Raw genomic sequence first — 26,967 nt, forward strand, 5'->3', positions numbered from 1 at the left:
AGAATTGATAATGGTTTGAACCTGCAAGAAATCTGAGGTATCTTCTGCAATTTTGTCTGATTGGGACATGCAGGTATGCCTCCTTGAGGTCCAATGTTACCAGCCAAGACTCCTTGCCCAGCATGGGAAGAAGCTGCTGTAAAGTGAGCATCTTGAATTTTGGTACGAGTAAAAATGTGTTTAGGATGGATAGGTCCAAAATAGGTCTCCAATCTTTTCCCTTCCTTGGTACCAGGAATAGTCTGGAATAAAAACCTTGACCTTGTTCGTGAGTAGGTACCTCTTGAATAGCTTTCATGTCCATGAGATCTGAAATTTGTCTTTGTGCCTCTGCCCTTTGATTGTGTGGCAGGTTTGGCATGCCTCTCATTTTGGAAGGGTGTGAAAATGGAATCTGTAGCCTCTGTTTATAATGTCCAGGATCCATTTGTCTTTTGTGACAATATGCCAATTTTTTGAAAATAATGCCAGTTTTCCGCCTAAGGGTGCTGCCATTTGAGCCTTGCTTGGCATGCAAAGGGGAAAGTCATTGGGTTTGCTTTCTGAATGGCTGCGAACTATCCTCACCACCTCTTTGTGTAGGAGCTTGCCATTGTCTGCCTCTAAACGATCCTTGAGATTGCCCTCTGCCCCTCGGGCACCTGTATCTACCTCTTTGGGGTCTGTCCGTGGCTGGAAAGGACCAATATTTGGAAGGCCAATTCCTACTGAAACGTGGAGGTTGTACCTGTAGAAAATCTTTCACTGTTTGCATTGATTTAGCCTTTTCCTCCATTTTCTTTAATACCTCCTCAGCTTTAACACCAAATAATACATCCTTTTGAAGAGGGGCATATAGTAATTTAGCTTTGACATGATCTGGTAAGGTTTGTTCCTTGAGCCAGGCACGTCCACGTATCACTGATCCTGTAACAGCAGCTCTACATGAGGCCTCTAGAGCATCAAAACCACATTGCAAGGTATGTTTACCCACTTGTTCTGCACTATGCATCAAATCCTGCAACTCCTTCAAGTCTGGTTGTTCAGGTTGTGACATTTTACTTCTCAATTGTGATAACAGAAACTGTTGGTACTTTAGCATATGGAACTGGCAGTTTAATGCCCTCATGGTTAAGGTGGCTGAGGTATATACCTTTTTTCCCCACCTTTGTAAGGATCTGAAATCTCTCTCGGAAGGTAATGGATTTTTAGCAGTGGAGGCCTTAATTCCCTTGGGGCCCTGGGAGATAGTTTCTGGGTCAGCCGCATGGCTTTTGTATAAAAATTGGTGTGAGTCAGGAACCCGGTAGTACCTGTCAGGCTTTACTGGGGCTGGAGGTAAAGAATCCGGGTTAAGGCAGGCCTCCGAGTACACATCATCTAGTATGTCTAAGACAGGAGGTATAGCCAGAGGCCTGTGCTGAGGTAGCAAGAGAAATTCCCTAAGCCTTTTCTTGGAATCTGAGTACTCTTGGCCTTCCCAGTGGAAGTGTTCCCTTAAGGTATGCAAGGTTTCCCCAAATGAGTAATCCTCTAGGGGGGAGACAGAGGGAATGGACTCCTCTGCATCAGAATCTTCAAAAGGGGAGTAAGAATGTTCCTGTTCATCAGAGTGCTCTGATATAATGGAGGCCTGGTCAGAGGAGGGGGATTCTTCCTCCACTCTGGGCCTTTTGTCCGGGGGGGTTGAGAACCCCTGATAAGAGTAATTAAATCCTCAGCCATTTTAAGCATCTGTTTTTTAGGCATGGGGCCTGGAGAAGGGCCCTGTGTAGCCTGTCTCTTAGAATGCATGGCTGCTTTAGACTTAGTGAAAGCCTTGATGGAAAAAGAAGAAGAAGGTCTGAAGACACCTTGAGAGGAGGCAGACCTGTCTACATTTTGAGATTCACCACCAAGAGTGGCTTCAGTATCTGTAGTCGGGGTGTGGGCCGAGGAGCCTGCGACCTCGGGCACAGAAGACACCACCAATGAAGTGTCGTCGGTAGTCAGGGGCTGCATAGGCGCCTCGCTGAGAACCGGACCACCTGTAGTCGGCTTTGGCGTGGTGTCGGTAGAGGCCGCGGACCTCGTGTGTTGGTCCTTATCTTTGCGTTTTTTAGACAAAACTGGAGTCGCAGTATCCAACGACATAATACAGTTAAATTTTTTGCCAAAATAATGCTGGGCGAACTCCGCCCGACGCTTAATGGTGCGTTTGTTGAATGTAGCACAAAAACGACAGACCGAGACGTCATGATCTGGGCCTAAGCAAGGAATACAGAGGGAATAAAAATCCTTATGCGGTATTTGCTTCCCACATGAAATACAATTATTAACTTTGTCTGACATCGGTCTGAGGCAAGAAAAGTTTCCCCAACGGGGTACTTAGCTTTCAAGAAGACTTCAGTTGCAAAATTTTCGTAATTTCAGGAGCTGGCCGATTGGCACTTGCGAACTGCTTCTGCTTCGGGCACCGCACGGCAAGAAAGACTGAAGAAAATGGCGTCGGCTGGTTCTTTTATACCCCTGTCACACTGACGTCAGGGAAGAAGTGACGACAACCGACGCCGGACCTAGACTTTGGAATTCGGCCGACCGAGGACCCGCCTGACGGCAGGAGAGCCCATCTGTTATGACTGCAGCTGTATGCACGATGAACATCTTCCTAATAACTTCACATACTTGCTTATTGTCAGCAGTGTATATTAACAAACATTTAAGTTGCTGTGATTGAGTTTTAAAATCCAGACTCTCATGATGACTCAATGTAGGTTCAGAGAAGTAGGGACGTCCCTTTCCTCTCCTTAATTCCTGTAGGTCATGCTTCAGTCTTAAATTATTTCTTTTATAAGATCTTTTATTTAAATACGTCTCAATATTTCTCTGTTCTGCTACAAAGTCTTCATTCTCAGTACATAATCTTGAAGTTCTTAAGATCTGATTCTCAAAGATGTTATCAAAGATATGTCCCGGGTGCATACTCCCCCTATGCAGATACCTCTTTAACCTCATTCATTTCTTTGAAAAAGTAACTAAAGTAGTGGATAGTGGTTATGCAATGTTTACGGCATATCTAGCCCTGGCCAAGGCCTTTGACACCATTCCCGATAACGGCATTATTGACAGACTTGTAAATCTGAATATAAATCCTTAAGTTGTGCGGTAGTTAGCTAACTGGTTGTCTGACAATACCCATGTAGTTAGAGTTACAGATGCCACTTCTGAAAGCAAAAAAGTTACCAGTGGTGTACCACAGAACCCAATTTTGGGTCCTCTATTACTTGGCATCTATTTAACAGACTTTCAGGCCAGGCTGGGCAAGACTCCTGGTCTGTGGCCAACTAAGTTTGCAAATGACTGTAAACTAGGTGCTGTTGTTCAATCTTCAGCTAACTCACAATTGCTCCAACACAGATTATACCATGAAAACAACTGGTGCAAGGACAATCATCTCAAAATTAAATTAAAAAAAACTTAGCATAGTTCATTCTGCTAAAGAAGTTTCACTTACCACATAGGGAATGCACCCATCTGATCAGATACTGTTATAAGGGATCTAGGTACTCTTGTTGACAATTCCTTATCATTTGACCATCATGTCGCCATAATAGCTTGGAAAGTTTTTTGTCTGACTCATATAATTTCCAAAGGCATCTCAACTAAATCCAAACAAGTATTAATTCCCCTTCACTTACATCTTATCAGACACATTATTGACATATAATCACCTTTGCATGTATTTGTCTAAACATAGTGCACAACTTGTGAGACCTCAGAGATCTATAACTAAAAAAAAAATCACTGGATTAAAAAAATCTTAGTTATCAGGAGATTCTGGCAGCCATTTCTCTTACAGGCTTTTCCATGGAGATCTGTATCTAGCCTTTTGATCCATGCAAGATCCAACCCTATTTGACCTCCTATTCCTTTGCAGAATGAATGGCACCTCAAAATACTTGGTTAAAGGTAAAAAGCCTTCATCAGCAGATAAATGAGATGCATTGGCATGACAGAGTCATATCCCAACATATCCCTCACCTCTGGAGCAAACTTTCTCTACATGTCAAGCAGAGTAGCACCCTTGCCATCTTCTAGATTCTTCCTCAGTCTATCCAGTCTTGCTCTCCTTGAGCATAAAAGGAACTTTTGAAAAGTTTTTTTTTTTTGGCTAGGCTTGTAATGCTGTGAAGACAAATTGTCTACAACACTTCTACAGAGGTAAAGTTGACAGTATTCACCAACATATTACGCAGAATAGGAATCGTGACAACCTCACTGTAACGAATGAACCATCTTTCAACAACCGTGTACTGCATATGACATTTATCTAGCAAAGTGTTCAAAATGCAAATCCTATCATCCACTACAAAGTATAGAATACAGCAGCCATCTATCATACTTTTAGAATGTTACAACCCTCACCCTGGAAAAGATAGAACAATGACAGAATCTAACAACAGCAGACCAGTTTACCTGCGGTGGTGGTGCTGCGGTAGCGTTGTTGCCTCACAGTAAGGCGCTGTCCAGTTCGATTCTCAGCTAGAGCGTCTTCTGCGTGGAGACATGCGTGAATGGGCGTACCTTCATTGAAGGTTGTGTGCCAGGGCTGGTAACTCGGCACGTAAAAATCAACTACCAATCATTAGCAGACCAGAGTTCCGCTGTGGCGACCCCTAACCAGGGAAAAAGCAGAAAGACACAACAACAACAGCAGACCAGTTTGCAGAATTTTATGCTTCCTCTCACATTGTACATAATTAGACAGTGTCCTCTGTATCACTAAGAATGTGGCAGCTATTCCCCCCCTAACACATTGCAACCAGTATATGGAACAAATGTTGTCATAATGGTACATAAAGCTACCATTATTAAAGTATACAGTTTTTGTTTAGGGATACACCTAAACATACCTGCCATATTAGACATTCTGAGAGCATCTGGATTCTTTGCTGCCTTTGACTTATTCTGGTTCTTCTGTTTGCCACTGGCCGAGCGAATACTGCGAAAATGCACTTCTGTTGCCTTGAAAAATGCCACCATAAAAGGTTGCTTACTCTGAGGGCCATGCCTTCCAATAAGACCAGCCGTCTTGGGATTTATGCTTTGACCTTAAATATTAAACAGAAACACAGTGACATGAAGATATAAGTAGACTTTATCATCACATCTTGAAGAAGTCAAATCTATGCAGAATATTATGCACACTGATTACTAGAAGTTATTTTAAAACAAGAGCACATTTTTGGAATCTAGGGGACCTACTTCAATTGTATAAAGAAATACAGCAGCAAGGCGACAGGTCCATGAGCTATTAAAGACTAAGGTAAATGGGGCTAACGCTAATGACATTTCTTCCGAAGAGAGGCAAATCACAATGAGAAACTAAACATTTGGCTTTCCAGGAGTAATGCTAGTCTGTAGTAATACTCAACAGTAGTCAATTGCTGTACTACACAACAAGTACTAAATAAAGTAAAAAAATATGTAACAGCCCTATCACAATGGCTGCAAGAAGCAATTGCAAACTAACAAATCAGAACTGTGGTTACAAATACAAAACTGTGCAACAAAACAGATTTCATTTAAACTGTGACTACTATCAATGTTGAAGATGGGTCCTAGAGGCCATCCTTATATTTTTCTGCTAGTTTTCAGTCACCAGGAGTGAAAAGTAATACTTATATCATGCTAGACAGTTCAATGCTTAGAACTGAAAACAGAAAATGCCAACTACTACAAAATTACATATTCAAAAGCAGAAGAGATTTTCAAAGTACGACACAAAACAGAAACTAGACCCACTTAACAGTCTGATATGTAGAGCTGTCTTCCAGTTGAGGGCAGAAGTTTGACTATGTGCTGTTAGACCTATACGCTGCAGCAGTTCTAGGTTTGATTCCTGTAGCCTTCATTTGTCCAATGTTTGACTAAGTAAGTAACTTAACCACACACTTCTCCCAGTTTTCCCCAGAAAAGGCAACTTGTTATCCAGTTGGCTTACACAGTTAAGAAAGTCTTTTTTTCTGTAGTTTTCCTTAACTACAAACAAACAAATAAATAAACACATAAATAAAACCATTTTGTTGAAAAATAAGCAAATGCTCACATATATTCGTAAAAAGAACAAACTCCAGTTAAATGTTTCCAATACTATAGAGATCAACTAACACATTCATATACAAAGGGCTATGATTTGATCAAGACTTTAAACTTCCAGCATCACCTGTAAACAACAAAATTAAATTTAACAATTTACTCTTCTGGGGTTGAAGATATCTTATTCCTTGATTCCAGTGGTACAGAAGCTACAGGAAAAAGTATAATGTTTTCACAAGCTGCAGAGATTCAGCTTTATCCTGTATAAACAAACTCAGGCCAAACCCCAGAAATATACCCGCATGGTGGTGATGAATGTAAAACTGTTACAAAGACGTACGTCTGGAGCATTTCTCCTTAGACCTCCACTGAAAATTGGCTTCAATCCAAGTCAGACTTTCCCCAGTAAACAAATGTTAAATAAATAAATAATTTCAACAAACTTTATAGTAAAAGGAAGAGAATTCTGACCAAAAGTAAGAAGAGTAATTCATTCCCAAAATGCTAGAGCCCTTGTGACTGAAACAAACATCTCAGGAGCTTAATAAAATCAGCCAAAGCCAAGTTTGAGGCTAAAATAGATACCCAAGACATATAAGTCTGACCAACCTCATATGTAAAGTCATGCAAAGACTTATCATGGAACTAACCAATAAGGACATAGGGAACCCCGAAACAATGGATCCACATCAGTTTGGATTCATCAAGGGCAGGTTGTGCTTACTCAACCAGGTGGACTTTTTTGAAAAGGTCACTAAAGAAATTGATGAATGTGAAATGGTAAACACCATGTACCTTGACCTGGCCAACTAAAGAAATTGATGAATGTAAAATGGTAAACACCATGTACCTTGGCCTGGCCAAAGCTTTTGACACTATCTCCCATGATGGTATAGTAGAAAAACTAAATAAACTGGGAATAAACCCCTATGTCACACAATAGAATTCCAACTAATTCACAGATAGCCTGAAGGAAATAAAAAAAAAATAGAGGAAGTTACCTCCACAAAGAGACCAATCATCAGTAAAGTCCCTCAGAGTTCAGTGCTGGGACATCTACTGTTTGGCGTCTACTTCTCTGAAGTTAAAGCCAATGCCAAAGGGCTCTGGCTGAGTAAGTTTGTGGATGACGACAAACTAGGAGCAGCAATTTAATTTCCAAATGACTAAAACATCCACCACTGGGAAGTCATTCGCCCCAGGGAACTAACACATTGTTAACCCAGTTATTCAGGACTTGGGAACTTATGTGGACAGTGACTTAACTTCCAACAAAATGTGTCCATTGTCATAGGAAAGTCCTTCTATATTGGACAATGTATAAACAAAGGAATTTTGCCTAGCTCTAGGGATGTCATTGTCCCATTTTTACTTGATTCAAACAATAAAACTTCAGCTTCAATATGGGAAAGCATGCAAGTGACCAATGGAATGGTGGCTTCCAAAGGGCAAATGTGCCAGTGCAGATGTGATGTCCTCAGACCTAGGATGAGCCAAGACACTTGCTTGAAGATCCCAATACTGTCCTCTTTGTGGACTTATTTTCCATTTATTAGCAACTGCTTTTGGTCTACCCTGCTTTTATGAGATGGCAGACATGGTGGCTGGTTTATTTCGAGTGACAAGTCTCTTCTTGGCTTGGTAAGCTTGGAGGGCTAGCTCCCTTTTTTTAATGGTATTCTAATTGCATGCCTAACAAAAAATAAAATTAACAATGTTGTATTCTGGACCAGAACAGTATAAATATTGAGTGTGGAGTGTGCAGTTTATCTCTTACAAGCACACTTGTTAGTTTTCTCGATGGCAAATATATTATATGCCTATACATATCAGTGTGCCAACCAGAAGTCCAAGCCAACTGGTTTCCCCATTTGTTTGGTTTGAGACATATGAAGGCCAAGACCAAAAAAAAAAAAAGAAACAAACATCCCTACCTTCACCCTTTCCAACACTTTCCTACATTTTCTCACTCCCCAAAATAGTCCTTTAGCTTTATTAATAGACAGTAGATACTCACTTGTAAATAAAATGTATAAACTGTAAGTCTCTGTTAAATATTCTATATTTCTACTCTTATACTAAAACTTCCTGGCACTACTATCCACAACTAATATTGCTATATCTATAATTTTCTACTTACTGCTTTAGTTCCAAGTAGCATAGCTAGGGTGAGGATGAGTGGGGCAACAACTCCAGGCCCAAAGTGTTTGAAGGGGTGCAATCAGCAAATCCAGATCTCTTATTAAAGCAATACCTGCTTTTAAAAGCTGGTATTGTATTTGCAAGTCAAACCTGAGTTCAGTAGAGCTCCATGTGTGGTCTAAATTGCAGCAATTGCTTGCTACATTGCAGCAAGTAGCTTGCTACAGTTTAAAGGAAAATAAAGAAAATCTTTACTTTTTTTAACTAAAACCTGAGTGATGTTGCTTTCCGTGCAGGTAGAGTATAAACTGTAGCAACCAGTTTACTTCATTTGTAGCAAACAGTTTACAGCAGAAAAGATAGTTCTCTGTGTAGGCAAGGTATAAACTGTAACAACTGTTAGCTACATGTATAGCAAACAATTTGCTAGAGTTTAAAAGAAGAAAATCTTTTTTTTTCATAAAAAAATGTGGAATAAGAGGTGGAGGCAGGAGACAGAAATGGGACCTGAATGGTTGGGGAGAAGCATGCCAGTAGAAGGAATGTAGGCTGTTACTTGTTTTGTTTTTTGTTTTTTTTTTTTTTTGTTTGTTTTTTTTTTTTTTTTGTCTCTTCAGTGGAAGATCTGGAGAGGGCATGGATCTAACTGTAAAAAAGCTGATGGCTACAATTTTTATTTTTTTTTATTTTTATTGTTTTTGGCTCTTCAGTGGAAGAGCTGTGGGTGTGTGTGGATGTATTTGTATGTGTATTAATGCATATCTATGTTTACAGCTGTTTCACTACAAATGCTTGTATACAGTGTGATTGTATTAGTGTGGCTGTATACTTTAATATAATATAATATAATATTGTGTATCATTTTCTAATGTGGCACTGTCAAAAACACTACTGTTTAATTCACCTGTAATATTCTACACTGCATCTTCTGTGAAATTGTAAAAATGGATCTTTTCTCCCCAAGGCCTCTACTGAAAACATCCAGTCAGACTTGCATGGCCAACAAATGAAAATAAATGCCCTGTGGCAAGAAATAACTAAAGTTGGCATGTGCATATGAACCTTTTGTACAAGGAGACTGAGTGAAGGCAATAAGGACGGGGATTACTGTTAATGATAATGGTAATATACAGAGTCATACAGCCACAAAAAATTTGGATGGGGATTACTTTTAATGCTAGTGGTAATATAGAGTCATACAGCCACAAAAGAATGTGTATGGGCATTTTAGTTAATGCTAGTTGTAACATAGAGTCATATAGCCACCAAAGAATTTGAATGGGGATTATTGTTCATACTGGTGGTGATGACAACTTTTAAAGGGAGCACTTTCTCATCTGCATTCACATGAAGCAGTCACTCCACAAAGAAAAAAAAAACTGAAGATGTGTAAATTAATTTGAAAACAGCACTGCGAAGCGTGGTGATACAGAAGGTGGATGCACCTGGAAGAAGCAGCTAACAATTACGGCAAAGTCATCTTCAGTGTGTTGGGACCACTTGTTCAACAGAAAAGTCAGAAATTACTCTTCAGTCATCCATAGTTTGCCACAGCTGGTGTCTTTAAAAAAGATCACATGTACTGACCATTTTGCTTTTAGTCATGCCAGTAAAGACGTTCAAATGCTTAACACTGCATCAAAAGAAATATTAACAGAAGTCCTAACTCCTGAAGAGGGCTAAAGTAAAATTAACAAAACTGACACTGCTGCAGAGCAAATTAATGTCATGAAGGCCATTCTGCAAGAAATTACACGCTTTGCAAAATCAAATGTGCCCTTTCACCATTTTAAAACTATTTCCCATAACTTAAAAGAATAATTGGACACATTTTGCAATTTGTAATGTCAGATTAAATCATTCTTATATAAACGTAAAAATTCAAAACATAAAAAATGTGGAGGGGAATTTTGTGGTTAGATCAAGGAAATGCTGTTTAAGACTGTCTGAAGTTCTGGATAAGTGGGATGAAACACATTAAGTTGGCAGGTCATTGTCAAAATACAGGCAGTGACTTTGCAGCTTTCATGGGTTCATATGTAAGTACTAGACTAGCTGCCCTTGAGGGTCATATTAAGCCAATTGCCCTTTATGTGTTCAAATTAACCTATCCCGTTGGGTTAGAGACTGGCCCTACCCATCCCATTGTTGATAATTATATATTACTCCCTAATGAGAATAATTGATATCATACCATAGATAATTTGAGGGGACATATGCATTGGTTACAGTACTTAGGAGCTGCCTCTATCCATTATTGTATAGGGGGCAGCATTAAGGTAAAGTTTCTGTTTCCAGTTCATAGGTTCAAGACGTGCTTGAATATGAACAGAGATGAACTTTTTATGAGGATGGAGAGTCTGTTCCAGAGCAGTGGCATCCTCTGCGAGATATACCTGTCCCTCCAAATCATTCTGTTGCTGTTTTAGAAGAGGTTTAGATCTCTAGACTGAGTATTTCTGATGTCAACTGACTTGCTGATGTGCAGTAAATGGATCAGCATTGGGTCAGGCGTTCCCTTGTATGCCAGACACAGGTCATCTCTTAGCAGTCTGTATGATGGTGAGTATAGTGACAGGGCTTTGAGTCAGTCAATGTAAAGTATGCTATTTAGGCCTTGTATCCTTTCAGTAAGGTACTTCTGTGGGCATTCCAGTTGTCGCATGTGTCTGGACATATACATGTTAAACGGGGCATGATATTCAATGAGTGACCTAATGAGGGCTGATTAAAGGGGGACAATGACATCCCTAGATCTAGACACAACACCTTTGTTTATAAGTTACGCAATATAGTAGGACTATCTTACAAAAATGGACACATGTTCATCAAAAGTTAGGTCACCGTCCATATATGTTCTAAATCCCAAACAAATGGATCAACACTTAGGGGAATACTGCTAATGTGGCAATTCCCTGGGATACATGACTTTCCAAATGATACAATAATGCATTTTCTGGCGTTTGGTTTCAGTCGATGAACTTGCACTAGTTATTTATTTAACCAAGACTTGAATTTTGATTTAACTTCTTAACTTTAGATTGTAAAACAGAAAATGCACACTGGGACTGTCCCTGTACTACCAAAGGACAGAGGCAGCTCCTAAATGCTTTATTTCATGAATGGGTCTCCTGAAATTATCTCTAATACCAAATGGGATAGGATAATTCAAGCACCAAAAGAGAAACTGGCTGGATTTAAAAGGGCCTGTAAGAGCAGCTAGCCTAGTACTAACATATGAACCTATCACACTCATTCTTCAATTAGCCTATAAAATTATGTGTTGTGTATAAAGATATTAGATAAACATTTGAATTAGTTACGATAGCTTAAACTAAACTAACAATTAAAAAAACTGACATGAATTCACTATTACTTTTTAAATATAAGCAAATCATTTTTGAGGGGGGCCAGGTTACTCCAAATAGGCAGAGAGTGTGGAAAAATACAAGAAAGACCAAAGTTTACTAATAGCAAAAGTATGTGATATGATTCAATAACACAACAACAGCAGATGAAAGGGTTAAAGACGCAGTAAACAAATTACTGGTACAGTCATCAGTATCTAGACTTGTGTGAACCATTTGATCTCATGAAGAATTAAAATATCAGTCAACCAAGTTTATGCAGAGATAAAATCATGTTAGATCATAAATACCACTTTTAAACAGGCTGTGTTAACTCTTATTACAAAACCAAAGGTGTTCATTTGTTTCAAATGTGTGGATAACTTTCAGAGGACTTTTTTAGTGTACAGTCCTTAAGTTGTAATTTTTTACAGTGTTAACAATAGGACTGGTACATTTTTTTTATTATGCTGTAAAATTATTAGAGAGTATACAAATCAGTTTAAATTATTTATCTAAGTAGAAATGGAATAAATAACTTAAAAAATGTTTATGACTTGTACAACTTAATGTAGGCATCAGGAGATATGTGTTGTTCCAGAATATCCATTTAATTCAACATTTATGTATTTACTGGGTGTAAAAAAACATAACTAAAATGTACTGTAAAAATCAGTCTCTTCTAAGAAAACTTATATTGTGAATTTAATTCTTAATTACCTTAATTAAGTCAAATAAGTCTATACATGTGTATCAGGCCAATTACACTTTAAGAGTTCTAGTATTGCTTGACTTCTTTGTTTACTATGGTACAGACATAGGGCTCTAAAATAGGCCCTTTAAGTTTCAGCCGAGATACAAAAATTATACTGAATACCAATTCAGATCTGGAATTAGTTAAAACCAATAAAATAGTACTATGGCATATGCATACATTTAAACATTTTAGCAGTTTTCTAATTTAGTTGATTAAGATTCAGTTATGCTTATCTTAAATATACACTTTTTTGCTAGATTTCATTTAATATTAGTTGCTATAAGTATGTTAATGGGAATTCTGAAGGCAGAAATAGCCTCTAGAGTATGTTCTAATCAAACCAATATTAAATTGTCCATTGGTTTATTAAAACTAAAGTGACCATACCAAAAGTAAGGTGATAATAATTATTGAATGCAACTTTTGTCATTGAAATTATAACAAAAATTCTAGACTTTTGAACACACAATAAATATCATCCTGTTTAATTAAATAATAAGTAGACAGCTTTCAAAAAGTACACACATTTAGAAATGGTTCAATCATCAAGATCATTGACCACAGTGAAGAAAAAGAAGTTATAACAATGTAAACAAGAGCTAAAATATATATTCTACTGGAAATAAATGTTCAGAAATATTACATGTTATGAAAGGGCATAATGGTTCAATTTATTGGATAAATATACCAGAAAGTACAGTTGTGTACACTTACCATAAATGTAGATGTTCGAGTGTATTCACTGTTGCAGTCCTAACATATGGGTTATCCGGCTCCCGGTAGCCTTCAGTCAGCCCGAATACCAGAGTCCCCGGTATATGACATCGGCTGTCACCGGTCGTAAAACTGATGTCAAAACGTCAGGTATAAAGGGAGGCAGCCAGTGCCATTTCCTCAGTTTTTCTTGCCTTAACTGTCAGGAGCCCCCAAAAGAAGGCTAACCCAGGAAGGAAACACCCTGAAAACATGTCATACAAAAAATAAAAATATATAGTCTGTGCCTTAGGAAAAAAGGGGGAATGGAGGGTGGGAAACCAGGACTGCAACAGTGAATACACTCGAATATCTACATTTATGGTAAGTGTACACAACTGTACTATGTTCTTCGTGTTTCACTGTTGCAGTTTTAACATATGGGTTGATTTCCAAAACCCAGGAAAAAGACAAAGGGGGGAGGAAGGATCACAGATTAAGGGTTGGTAAGAAGGCTCTGCAAAACTGCAAAGGCAAATCCAGCCCTGAATTTAGAAAACAAGGGTAGATTGCAATGCTTTGTGAAAGTATGGACAGAAGACCAAGTAGCTGCTTCTAGAATGTCCTTAGTAGGCACACCTCTCAAAAAGCTGCAGATGTAGAGGCTACTCTAGTAGAATGGGTCCTAATACCCTGAGGGGGGAACCTTCCTATGCTGTAGGTAACAAAAGTGAATACAATGAGCAATCCATTTGGAGATGGTTTGTTTTGAAATAGCTTTACCCTGAGCCCCAGGAGCAAAGCTAACCAACAACTGTTCAGATTTTTGAAAGGATTTAGTCCTGTCTAAGTAAAATCTCAGCTGTCTATGCACATCAAGAGAGTGCAGAATCCTTTCCCCTTTATTCTGGGGATTGTTGAAAAAGGTAGGCAGGTGAATAGATTGGTTAAGGGTTAAACTGGAAACCACCTTAGGCATAAAGGAGAGATTAGTTCAAAGAGAAACACAATCTGAATGAAAAATAATGAAAGGTTCTACTGCCATTAAGGCTTGCAGCTCCGAAACCTTTCTGGCTGAAGTAATAGACAAAAGAAAAGCAGTCTTCCAGGAGAGAAACTTCAAATCTGCAGAGGCAGCTGGTTCAAAGGGAGGTAGATTAAGCTTTTCCAGGGCAAAATTAAGATCGCAAGCAGGAGTAGGGGCTCTTCTGGGAGGTCTAAGATTGCTAGCTCCCCTCAGGAACTGCTTCATCAAGGGGTGAGAAAAAATGGGTTGCTCAAAAGAACAATGAGCCAAAATTGCTGAACCATGAATTCTGATTGAGGAAAAGGAAAGTCCACCATTAAGCAAGCCTGCTAGGTAGTCAAGAATGAGGGAAAGAGAAGATTGAGAAGACTCTTCTTGCTTTAGCCAGCATCCAAGAGCAAAATCTCTTCCATTTATCTGCATAGGATTTTCTGGTGCTAGGCCTCCTGGCCTCATGAAGAACTTCAACCACCTGTTGGAAAAGACTTAAAGTATTAGCCAGGCAGTTAAATGCAGAGTTTGAAGATGAGGATGAAGAAGTTTCCCCCTTCCTGAACCAACAGATCTGGTACCAGGGGAAGATGCCAAGGCTGAGCTTGGGTAAGGCTGCGAAGAAGGGGATACCAATGCTGCCTGGGCTAATCTGGTGCTATAAGAATAGCCTTTGGTTTTTCATCTCTTATCTTTAGCAGCACTCTGGGAAGAAGAGGCAGAGCAGGGAATGCATAAATTGAGATTTGTGTACATGGGAAGGACAAGGCGTCCACCCTCCAAGCTTTGTTGTGAAACTCCCTGGTGCAGAAGGTTGGAAGGAGAGAACTGGTGTGAGAGGAGAAAATATCCACTTGTGGAGTGCCCCAATGCTGAGTGATGCTATGGAAAATGACCTTGTTCAGCTGCCACTCGTGAGGATCCAGAACATGCCTGCTCAAATGATCCACCAAGGAGTTTAGCCTCCCTGGAAGATACGGGGCTATTAGATGTATGTCTATGGAAGCGGCTATGGACCATAATCTCATGCTTTGTCTGCACAAGAGGTAAGAGTGAGTCCCCCCCTGCTTTTTGATGTACCACATGACTGTGGTATTGTCTGTCCTGATTAGCAGAGTCCTAGGTAGAGGAGGTCCTTGAAAGCCAGCAAGGCCTGCTGCACCACCATCAATTCTTTTAAATTTATGTGCAGATGATTCTGCTGGGTGCTCCAAGTCCCCTGTATGCCATTGCCTTCTAGATGATCTGAGGCATCTGTGGTGAGAGTTTGGCTGGCAGGTGGTAGGCAGAAACGCAGACCCTTGTTCTGAGAACAGGCCGCCGCCCACCAAAGGAACTCCATTTGCAGACAGGGAATTAGAGGAAGAATCAAGTCTAAGTCCTGTGTGTGTTGACACCAAATATTCTTGAGGTACCATTGAAGTTTTCTCATATGCAGCCTTGCATATGGGATCATCAGAATACATGAAGCCATGAACCCCAGTACTTGCAGGAATTGCCTTGCAGAGAGCTGGGTCTTGCTTGCCAAGTTCATGAAGTAAGCCAAAAGATCTTCTTGCTTCTCCTGAGGGAGGAATACCATCTGGGTGGCAGTATTCAGGCTCGCTCCCAGGAAAACAATCTCCCTTGTAGGAATCAACTTTGACTTCTTTTCATTGAGAGTGTAACCCAAAGAGGTGAGAATGTTCTTCACGAAGTCCAAATCCTTTTCTAGTTGTTCTGGGGAGTTTGCTTGAATGAGACAGTTATCCAGGTAAGGATAAATTTGAATGTTTCTCTGCCTGCAAAAAGCAATGGCTGGAGCCAGGCACTTCGTAAAAACTCTGGGAGCAATAGATAAGCCAAAGGGCAGTGCAGAGAATTGAAAGTGTTGATCCCCAGCCCTGAAACGAAGGAACTGCTTGGAACTTTCCCTTATTGGGATGTGCAGATAAGCCTCCTTGAGATCCAAATTTACCAGCCATGAATCCTTGCCCAGCATGGGTAGTAATTGTTGAAGAGTGAGCATCTTGAATTTGGGAATCACCAGAAAAGTGTTTAAAATAGACATATCCAGAATAGGGCATCAGGTACCCTCTTTTTGGGGTACCAGGAAAAGTCTTGAATAAAAACCTAGGCCTGCCTGATTTGCAGGAACTGGCTCTATAGCCCGAGAGTAGAGAAGAAATTTGATTGCCTATCTCTGCCCTGAGAATTCTGGGTATGTCTGGGTAGAACAGGGAAGGTGTGAAAATAAAACTTGTAACCTTGGTTTACTATACTGAGCACCCATTTGTCATATGTGATGGTAGACCATACCTCTGCAAACCTGGCTAACCTTCCCCCCAAAGGAAACTCAAGGCCTGCAGAGGTAGGCACAAGAAGGCCAGAGTCAGTGAGAATGCTTGCTTTGGGAAGCTGGCTTAGAACTCCCCAATTTAGAAGAAGAAGAATACCACTGTTTAACCCTTTGAGGGGTAGAAGCCTGCCCTCTGGAAGATCTGAAACCCTTAGGCCTAGAGTGACCCTGCTTGCCAGGATCAGGGAAAGACCAGTTTTTGGAAGGATAATGCCTACTGAACCGAGGAGGCTGAACCTGAAGGAAATCTTTTACAGCTTGCATAGATTTCGCCTTATCCTCCAATGTCTTCAGTACCTCCTCAGCCTTATTACCAAAAAGATTATCCTTGTGCAAAAGAACATCCAGCAATTTAGATTTAACAGGTTCAGAAAGAGGCTGCTCCCTGAGCCAAGCATGCTTTCTAATAATGGAACCAGTGGCTGCTGGTCTGCAGGAAGACTCCAAAGTGTCAAAACTACAATGAAGTGAATGCTTGTTAACTAAAGTGGCAGAATTCAGTAAGTCTTGTAAATCTTTGTTCTCAGACGTGGAAGGAATATCCCCAAGTTTAGCCTTAATAGCCTCCAAAGTATGCTGCTGATACTTAACCCAGTGAAAAAGGCAATTCACAGATCTAATGGCAAGAGTTGCAGAGGTATAGACTTTTTTACCCCACTTGTCCAAGGCCCTAGACTCCTTATCAGAAGGCACAGGGTTTTTAGCAATAGTAGCCTTAACACCCTTGGGACCTCGAGAAATAATTTCAGGATCAGCAGTAGGGTTTTTAAAAAGGAATTGATGAGAATCAGGAACCCTATAATACCTATCAGGTTTTCTGGGGGCAGGAGGAACAGAAATAGGAGTTAAAGAATTTTCCATGAAGACATCATCCACAACTTCCAAAACTGGAGGTATAGCCAGTGGCTTATGCTGTGGCAAATCCAAAAATTCCCTGTTTCTTTTCTTAGACTGAAGAAAATCCTGACATTCCCATTTAAAGTGCTCCCTAAGAGTATTCAAAGTATCCCCAAAGGAAAAATCTTCTGGAGGGGAGGCAAAAGGGATAGAGTCCTCAACATCAGAATCCTCAAAGCCAGAAAAAAGTTGAGAATTTCCTTCTTCACCAGCAGAAATACTGGAAACCTCAGAATCTGAGACAGACAAAACATCAGGAGACAATTCCCTAGCCCTCTTGGAAGGGGGGGATGAGAGCCCTTAATCAGGGAGAGAAGATCACCAGCCATCTTTACCAACTGGGACTGAGGCACAGGAGGGGAGGCCAATGCCTGCTTGTAAGTAGGTTTGCGGCTGGAAGGTTTGCTAGCAATCTGGAGGCACTCAGGAGGCCTAGCAATTGCAGAAGTCTGAACTAAGGTAGTCGGTCTGGTTCTGGTCTCATGTCGAAAAGAAGAGGCGTCAGAAGCCGGTGCCTGCATAGCGGCTCCAGACCCATCCGAGGCAGCGACAGGCGGAGGGTCTGAAGACGAAATAGCAGCCTGCGGCATGGAGGACTCCATAAATGTCTTGGCATAGGCCTGCGGCTGAAATTCTGTGGACTGCAGGGGCTGCAAAAGCACCTCACTGACTACTGCTGTGCTGACAACCAATTTCACCGGTGCGTCATCAGCAGATTTAACCCTAAGCCTGTTGCGGTCCTTGTGTTTGCGTTTCCTAGGTATATCCGAAGTCGGGAGACCAGAAGATGCCATACTGACAAACTTAGGCCAGACTCTGAAATGCTTATACAAAATCTTAGCTCTGCGTCGTATGGTACGCGGGTTAAAGGAAGCACAGAGATCGCAGTTAGGGACGTCGTGCTCAAGGCCCAAACAAGTTATACACTATGAATGAAAAACACGGTGCGGAATATGTTTTCCACAGGCAAGACAGTTATTAACTTTATCTGACATTCGTTAAAGCAAGAAAAGAGGATCCCCAATGGGGTACTTATCTGAAGGCGTCTTCAACTTGGTAGTCGGAAAGCAAAAAAAAGGTAAACGGCCGACTGCCACTAGCGTGAATTGCATCTGCTTCGGTTTCCATGGCAATAAAGACAGAGGAAATGGCGTCGACTGCCTCCCTTTATGCCTGACGTTCTGACATCAGTTTTACAACCGGAGCCAACATCATATACCGAGGACTCTGGTATTTGGGCCGATTGAGGGCTACCGGGAGCCAGACAATCCATATGTTAGGACTGCAACAGTGAAACACGATGAACATCTGATGGTATTTCCATCAAAAAATGTAAATAGGACAAAGGTAATACATATGAGAAATTTGGGTAAATATACAGAAAAAATAAAGTGACAAACATTGTACAATGTGCATATAAAGTCCATTGAGACTTTAATTTGTTCAGAAACTAGACAGACAGTAGGAACACTTTTTGAAAACTGAATACCACAGTAGTAATAATAAAATAATACTTTACAACAGCATTACAAACAGGCATTTTAATCTGGCATTATTCAAGGCAATAAGATGAAGGTTAAAACAAGTAATCATTTGAAAAATAATAAAGCAAACATTTCTGGATCTAATATCATCTGCATTTTATAAAAGATTTGCTAACATTTTAAGTCCTAATTTTTAAAATTAATTATTTTCTATATATTAGCTAATTTATTTTATTTATTTATTTATTTATTTATTTATTTATTTTATTTTTACATTTGTTAACTGGGTTAGTCCAGCTGAGCATTAGCTTGTTTTCAGTGGAGACCCGAGGAGAAAAGCTCCGCAGTCAGTATTAACATTTTACATATAGTCAGCAAGAAAATTGCACTGGCAGCTAAAACAATTAGAGAAATAACATTTTACAATAAAATTTTACAGAAAACAGTTGGGTACAAATGTTAGAGATCAAACTGCAAAAAGCATTTACAACAGATCATACAGAAAAGCAGTAGAGTACAATGTCAGAATGTTTACAACAAAAACTTAGGTACAATATCAATGTAGGGAAAACAGTGTTCAGTATTTCTAAGTAGTTATACACAGTATAGGTACAGATGGAGTAGTAAGGTAATGTAGAAGTTAAGCAACGAGACAGAGAGTTAGATGGATATTAAGACAGACAGTGGAGGAGAAAGGAGGGATGAGAGACAAGCTAGGGTTAGGTAGTTTCTGGGAGGATGACTACAATGGCAGGACCATTTATTTATTAGATATTCCCGAGTGGCAAGTTTGAAATGTTTTGTTTGGTTAAGGGACCTAATTTTTTGGGGTAGTTGGTTCCAAGTTGTAGCAGGGTTATAGTTATAAAGTAAACACCCTGATTTGGTTTTGGGTTTATAGATCTGTAGGAAGTCTTGGTCTGAGCTACGTAATGTCCTGGTTGGGGAATATTTGATTATAATTGATTGAAGGCTAGGGCAGAAAGATGGTAGATAGAGGATGGAGTGAATAATTAACAGTTGCTGTAGTAGCAGCAAATGAGGGAATTCAAGGCACTGCAACTGTTTAAGGGATAGGAAATGGTGTGATTTGTAGGTTTGGTTTGCAGCAAATCTAGCAACTTTATTATAGGTAGTTTCAAGTCTGTTTATGAGTGGTGTTAAGATTTGTGTATAATTGAGAGCTATAAAGGAGGGTGGGAAGAAGAAATGCATGGGAGAGAGTTATTCTGGCTAAGTTGGTTAAATGTCTTTTGTTTCAGTAAAGGAGTCCGAGTTTCTGGTGAGTCTTTTTGATAGAGGTGGTGATTTGGAGATCACATTTAAGCTGATCATCTATTATGACTGCTAGCAGTTTAGTGCTAGGGTCAGAGGTAATGACAATGTTATTGCTAGATAGGATGGAAAATGTTGTTTTGAGATTGATGAGTTTTTTTGGGAGGAAGAGTAGGAGCTTAGTTTTCTTAGGGTTGAGAATTAATTTGTTGTCACAAAGCCATGTCTCTATGGTGTTGAATGATGCTTGGGTAGTAGAGTGGAGGTCAGATGGATTGTCAGCAATGATGATGACTGTAGAATCATCAGCATATTGTACAAGTGTGGAGTTGGAACAAGAAGTGTAAAGTAGGTTGGTGAAAATATTGAAGAGCAGTGGCCCCAGTATGGATCCTTGGGGGACACCCATTGGGACCCTTACAGGGGGAGAAAGAGCAGAGTGCCATTTAACAGCTTGTTGGCGGTTAGAGAGACAGCTGGAAAACCACGATATGGTGGGAGGTGAGAATTTTAGGTGAGAGAGTTTGTCTAGGAGGAGGGGATGGGAGACAGTGTCAAAGGCTTTAGATAGGTTGAGGAACAGACATGAGACTAGTTTATTATTGTCACGGGCCAGTGATACAGTATTAATGAAGGATATTAGTGTAGTTGTAGTGCTGTGTTTGGGATGAAATCCATGTTGTGTATGTGTTAGAAGGTTCTGTTGGAGAGGGTATTGCATTATCTGCTTGTGAATGCATTTCTCAAGAATCTTGGAGAGGGCAGACAGTATAGCAATTGGTCTGAAGTTTGAAAAATCAGAACAATTACCTCCTTTATGTATGGGTAATGTGTAGAACGTTTTCCATATTGATGGAACGTATGATTCAGAGATAGATCATTTTCGTTCTGGCTCATGCATAGAACCTTGTTTAAAACAGTAATCCAAAGCAACTGGAATTGTTAAACAACATGAGAAATTAGACTAATTCAATTATTTAAAGCATATTATAAAGTATTAGATAATATGACAGAAACTGCCTCATAGCAAGACATTGTCCTGTTCGATTCTCAGCTAGAGCGTCTTCTGTGTGGAGGCATACATGAATGGGGCGTGCCTTCGTTGAAGGTTGTGCATCAGGGCTGGTAACCCGGCACGTAAAAATCCACTACCAATCATTAGCGGACCAGAGTTCCGCTGTGGCGACCCCTAACCGGGAAAAGCCAAAAGACACAAACAATGACAGAAACTGACTAACCCAAGGGATTAATCAAATTATACCCCCATTTTAATATTGATTTTTTTCCATGAAAGCAACTAACAATTGTAGTCAAATTTTGCATAATATTATTATTAACATGCATGGCAAGATCCTGCCCAGTGTCATAGCAGAACATTAGTGGCTGTTGGTGCACATCTAGGCTTGCAACCACCTACCAGTGATTTTATGTGCACACTGCTTTTACTATACATATTCTGTTAATGAATGCAGTCAACTATTTATATAAGGACATCAAAGCCTATTTAGTTACAATGATAAGACATCTCACATTTTCTATTTAATTAAGCCATGGGAGCTTTTCATACACAGCTGGTAAACATGACACTATTAAAACCATTAACTCAATTTTCCAACTCATTAATATTTTACTCAGTTGATTTCTTATTACCTATGACTAATTAATCATTTTATCTTGCTACCTTTTGCTTAAATAAAAACAGGATTACAATATGGTGTACAATTAATCACAATAAACAATAACAAATAAATAAATAATAAATAAATAAAATAGCATTACTGATTAAAGGACAGGAGATAAAACTAAAGAAACCATTTGTCCTAGGGACATTGGTACCACCACAGTTTAGAAACTGCTAAGGATATAAATGACAAAATGAGTCTGCAACAGATTTACCCAAGAAAGACGTTTATCTCTTTCACTAGTAGGATCCAAACCAAAGGGTAAAAAGGTTATGCAGATAAAATATTCAGTGAAAACAGCAAGAAAGATCTACCAGTTCTTAAACTGACATTTTTACAAAGTGATTGTTTTTCACTGGGACTGGATTAGTTCCATAAGATTATACATTTTTACAACAGTAAGACAATTTTAACTAAATTTTTATCCAGGAGGATTCTCCATATACCCACTAACTAAAACTTTCAAGTAAAAGATGAAATTTTTTTCTTTGCTGGCATGGAAGTGGGTAGTTAATTTCATGGTTCCACTGCTCACCCAAAATTTCTGACAACGTGTGTGGAGAAAAATATATATTTCCAGTTACCTCTTTCTTCCCCATCACATCTCCAATATTTGATATCTACCCGAGGGAAAATTCTTTGGAGTTATAAAAATACCTATGCAAACACTTCTAACCAAAAATTCTAAACCTTCTAAACTTTGTTCCATATTGCGAGCCGTACATATGCCCTCCCATTGTTTTATTGTGAATTGCATATCTGACCTTTCGTCACAATCTTTTCTAACCTCCTCTAAGTGACTCCTGTAGTTGTCATGCAATATTTTATATGCCCTTCTAATTATCTCTCTTTTAACAGCAGATTCTGTTCTGGATTCAACTAAAAAACTCTACCAGAGCAGGTATTTCACTTAGGATCCCCCTATTCCTTCCTCTCTGCCTTTACTCTGATATCATTCCTTGATAGGGAAGGCAGTCTCTAGCCTGCAGTTGAAATGACTTCTTGACCTCTTCCCACTCTATTATCTTTCCCTCCCACATTATTTGCTAACAATACCATACTTCGTTTGCCAGTTTTCTCCAGGAAATTGCAGCCCCCTTTTGTCTATTCTCTGTACCCCTAATTGCAGTCATCCTTTTTGGCAGAATCTCCTTTCTTCATTCTTGTGTTAGCTTAGTTCTTAAAATGCTTTCTACTACTTGTTTATTTATTTATTTATTTGTTCCAGTTTGATGACCGGGGAGGTCCACTGGGCTCAGGGAGCCCATTTCAAGTGGAGGCCCGGGGAGAAAAGCTCTGCATTACATAGTGTATTCACAGTTACAATCATAGTAAAGAAAACACAATTAAAATATAATTTTGTGCCAGAGAACAAAATAAATTATTTGGTTACATAGTATCAAAATATGTAGGATGGCATTACATAGTGTAGGTACAGATAAATCATAGTAAAGAAATCATGGTTACAATTTTATTTTAAGCTAAAGAACAGGAAGTACTACTAGAGCAAGCGACTTAAACCTTAGCACGGATATAAATAGGACGTGCTGGAGGGATAGATTTATCACTCAGAGACTCCCTATGCTGTGGAATAAAATCCCGGTCCATGTGAGGCAGAGCACCTCGCTGACTCTGTTCAAGAGAAATCTAGACCTGTGGATGGGAGATCGTAGGTTTACCCCGGGAATCATATCTGTGTCACTGTTGGACAGAGGCACAACAAACTAATGGGCACAGTATTTTTTCATATAAGGGGTGGCGTAAGCCACAAAAATTTGGGCTAGGCTTATAAATGCCTTAGGGCAGACAGCCTAGTATAAACCTATGAACCTATGAACCTATAAGTTCCTTCCTTATAAGGCATCTGAAATTGAGGAAGGCAGAGGCAACTGAGTTGTGAGGGGGAAAAGATTAAGAAGAGATAAGGTGGCAAAAGGTGGTAGAGGGTATTTGTAGGTTGTACAGTTGTGATACTTACATTATTTACATTTAAGTTAAGTTAGGTTTGTGCTCAGAGTTAGACAAGAGTTTAAGGGGGGGGAAAGAGTATTACTATGTGGGAAGAGAACAGTTGCATTTCCTGTTAGACGAAAGGTAGGAGTGTAGCAGAGTTTGAAAGGTTTCAAAGCTTTCACAAGTCCTTAGAGAGGATGGCAGAGAACTCCATTTTTAAGCTAATGAAAGGATAGCAGAAGCTGTCCAGCAGGACGATTGGGTTTGCGAACAGTGATTAGGTTTTGGTGAGTTGATCTCAGAGGGGTGTAAAGTTGGAGGATATTGGTTAGTGCCAGGCACTTAGTAGGCTGAAAAATTAGTCTGTGGGCCGTAGTAATTTGGAGACAGTCTAGATGGTTGGGGAGTTCAAGCCAATGTAACAAATGAAGGCCAGTGCAGTGATGGGAGGAGAATTTTACTTTGGTGGCAAATTTAGAAATCTTATTATAACAGACTTCCAGTTTAGAAGAGAGAGAGGCAGATAAGTTTGTTAGAAGAGGAGTGCCATACAAGAGTGAGGGGAGTAGATAGGTAGTGGCAAGAGTTTGTCTGGTGGGAGGGGAAAGAAAGTGGAAGTTTCTGTATAACATACCAAGTTTTGCATGAGTTTTCTTAATGTTTTGCTGGATGTGAGTGTTGAATTTTAGGTGTTCATCAATAGTTACCCCAAGTAGTTTAGCGACGGGAACAACCTCTATGGCAACATTGTTTTGGCTATTAATTTGGAATTATTTTTTATCAAGAGGGAAAGCTTTTGAAGGAGAGAATAACAGTATTTTGGATTTGTTGGCATTTAGTGAGAGGTGGTTTTGGAGCATCCATTTTTCGGTGGAGGAGAAAGCAGTTTGGGTCACTGTTTGTAGGTCTGAGAGGTTGGAGGCGCAGCAGACTAAAGTTGAATCATCTGCATAGTGTACAACTTTGGTATTGGGTACGGCTTTGTGGCAGTCATGAATAAAGATATTGAACAACTTTGGACCAAGTATGGATCCCTGAGGTACTCCAGTGTGGGTAGGAAGGAAGGTTGAGGTGCCTTTCCCCCATTTCACGGCTTGAGACCTGTCAGAGAGGTAGCTTGAGAACCAGGATAAAGAATTCTGGGAAAGATGGAGGCTAGAAAGGTGGTTTAAGAGGTGGGTGTGGGAGATAGTATTGAATGCTTTGGACAGATCGAGTAGAACTGTAGAAACAATTTTACCAGAGTCACGGGCACGATTTACTGTGTCTAAGAAAGAGAGAAGGGCAGTGATAGTACTATGGCCAGGTTGGAAACTGTGTTGGGTTGGAGTAATTAGTTGGTGATTGGCTAGGAATGGCATAAGCTGTAGGTGGATGCATTTTTCTAGGAGTTTTGAGATTGGGGAGAGGATAGCTATGGGGCGGAAATTAGAGATGCTATTGTTTTTGCCTCCTTTATGGAGAGGTAGGATAAAGGCAGCATGCCATAATTTGGGCACATAAGATTCCTGCATGGATCTATTGATCAAGATGCTAGTGGGGAAAGCAATACTGTCTGCGGCTATTTTTAGGAAGGAAGATGGGATATTGTCAGGGGCATTGGAGCATGGTTTTAATTTAGAGAGTAATTTTTTTATGTGGGATGTAGAGATGGATTTAAGTTCAAATACTGGGGGGGGGTTGGGGGCAGAGGGTTGTGTAGGGGATGTGGAAGATTGGATAGGTTGAGGGGAAGGGTTGTTGTTAGGGAAGGTCTTGGTCAGCTCTGCTATGGAGTTGGTGAAGAAGGAGTTGAATAGGGAGGCTATTTCAGGATCAGATTTGCCGGAGTAAGGGCAGAGATTATTTTTGGTGCCTGGTTTGAGAAGAGAATTAATGGAATTCCAGAAATGTTTGGGGTTATTTGATTGGTTAGACTGAAGTTTAATATAGTAGGACTTTTTATCTCTGATGATTTGTTTTTTAACGAGGTTGCGAAGTTGTTTATACATGAGAAGAGTTTCTGGCTGCTTATTTTGACGGTATGTTTTCCAGGATTTATCTATTTGTAGCATAAGTTTTTTGGTGTCTTTGGTTAGCCAAGGGGCGGTCTTGGTTTTTACTCTTTTTGTTTTTTGTGGAGCTAGGGAGTTGAGGATGCTTAAGAAGGTTGAGTTGAAGAAATATATGGCATTGCAAGTGGTAGAGTTTTTAGGACGTTCCAGTTTGTTTGTTTTAGGGTGTCAGAGGAAGTTGTGGGGTTAAAGTTTGTGAGGTTATGAGTGTGGGTATATTGATGTAGGTGAGGAGAGGAGTAGGTAGCTCTGTGGATGAAAGATGGCAAGTGGTCTCCTATAGGGTCAGGAATAGTGCCAGAGTTTATGACTTTATTAGGGTGGATACTAGGATCCAGTCTAGAGTGGTACCTGGGGGGCTTGTTTTGTTGGGTCTGGTGATGGAGTTAGTTAGTTGGATACAGTTATATAAACTGATGGATATGGTGGGATTTAGGTTGTTGATTTTATTCCAGTCGATGTTTACATCTCCAAGTATAAAGGTCTCTAGCTAACTAAATAACCACAAAAACATTTGTATCATTGCCCTGTACATCCCCCCTGGTAATAACATCACCACTCTTGAAGAAATCCTCCTCTGGTAGAGGTCTAGTGGAAGATTTCTTCAAGAGTGGTGATGTTATTACCAGGGGGGATGTAAAGGGCAATGATACAAATGCTTTTGTTGTTATTTAGTTTTAGTAGGTCTATTACTAGTTCTGTATTGTTGAATGGAGGGACAGGATTGGGGTAGGGAGATATGGACAGCAAGTTAGAGTAGATTAAGGCTATTCCACACCCTTTTCTATTTAAGCAGTCATGGGTCAGGGATTGGAATCCAGGAGGGAGGAATTCAGAGTCACAAATATGTGGTTTTAACCAGGTTTCGGAGATGGCTACAATGTCGGGTAGGTATGACTAAGCCAGGCATGAAATTGGGTTACTTTGTTTCTTAGACTTTGGGCATTCATGGTGAAGAATTTGAGGTATTTGTGGTTGGTTTTATTGATTGTAACAGGGGGATTGGGACTAGTGGAAGTATTTGGTCTAGGATTTGGATCTATGTCCCCTGCTAAACAGAGGTAATTGAGGAAGGGTAGCGACATTTTTGATTTGATCTTTAATATTTGTGGACAGTAAGGAATTAGTTTAGGTTTGTAGTATGTAGTTTGGAGGGGGAAAAGCTTTAATTTGAAATAGTGGAAGAGATTGGGTTGAACTAGGGAGGCCGATATGTTGTGGAAATGCTTTATAGAGGGATGAGGAAGAGGGTTGGGAGGGTGGGGGTTGG

The 26,967-nt window shown here is 39.9% G+C and overlaps 1 protein-coding gene across 1 annotated transcript in view; it reads right to left on the minus strand.

The window, feature by feature from the left end:
- Positions 1–26,967, minus strand: part of BMP7 (bone morphogenetic protein 7) — a 706,587-nt gene that overhangs the window by 63,582 nt on the left and 616,038 nt on the right. The window contains exon 4 of the mRNA XM_044090051.1: positions 4,872–5,069. Coding sequence (XP_043945986.1) covers positions 4,872–5,069 — 198 coding nt within the window. The remainder of the gene's footprint in view (positions 1–4,871; positions 5,070–26,967) is intronic.

Source organism: Protopterus annectens, chromosome 12.part0 (assembly GCF_019279795.1).
Source record: "Protopterus annectens isolate FY-2018-M chromosome 12.part0, PAN1.0, whole genome shotgun sequence".
Lineage (NCBI taxonomy): Eukaryota > Metazoa > Chordata > Ceratodontiformes > Protopteridae > Protopterus > Protopterus annectens.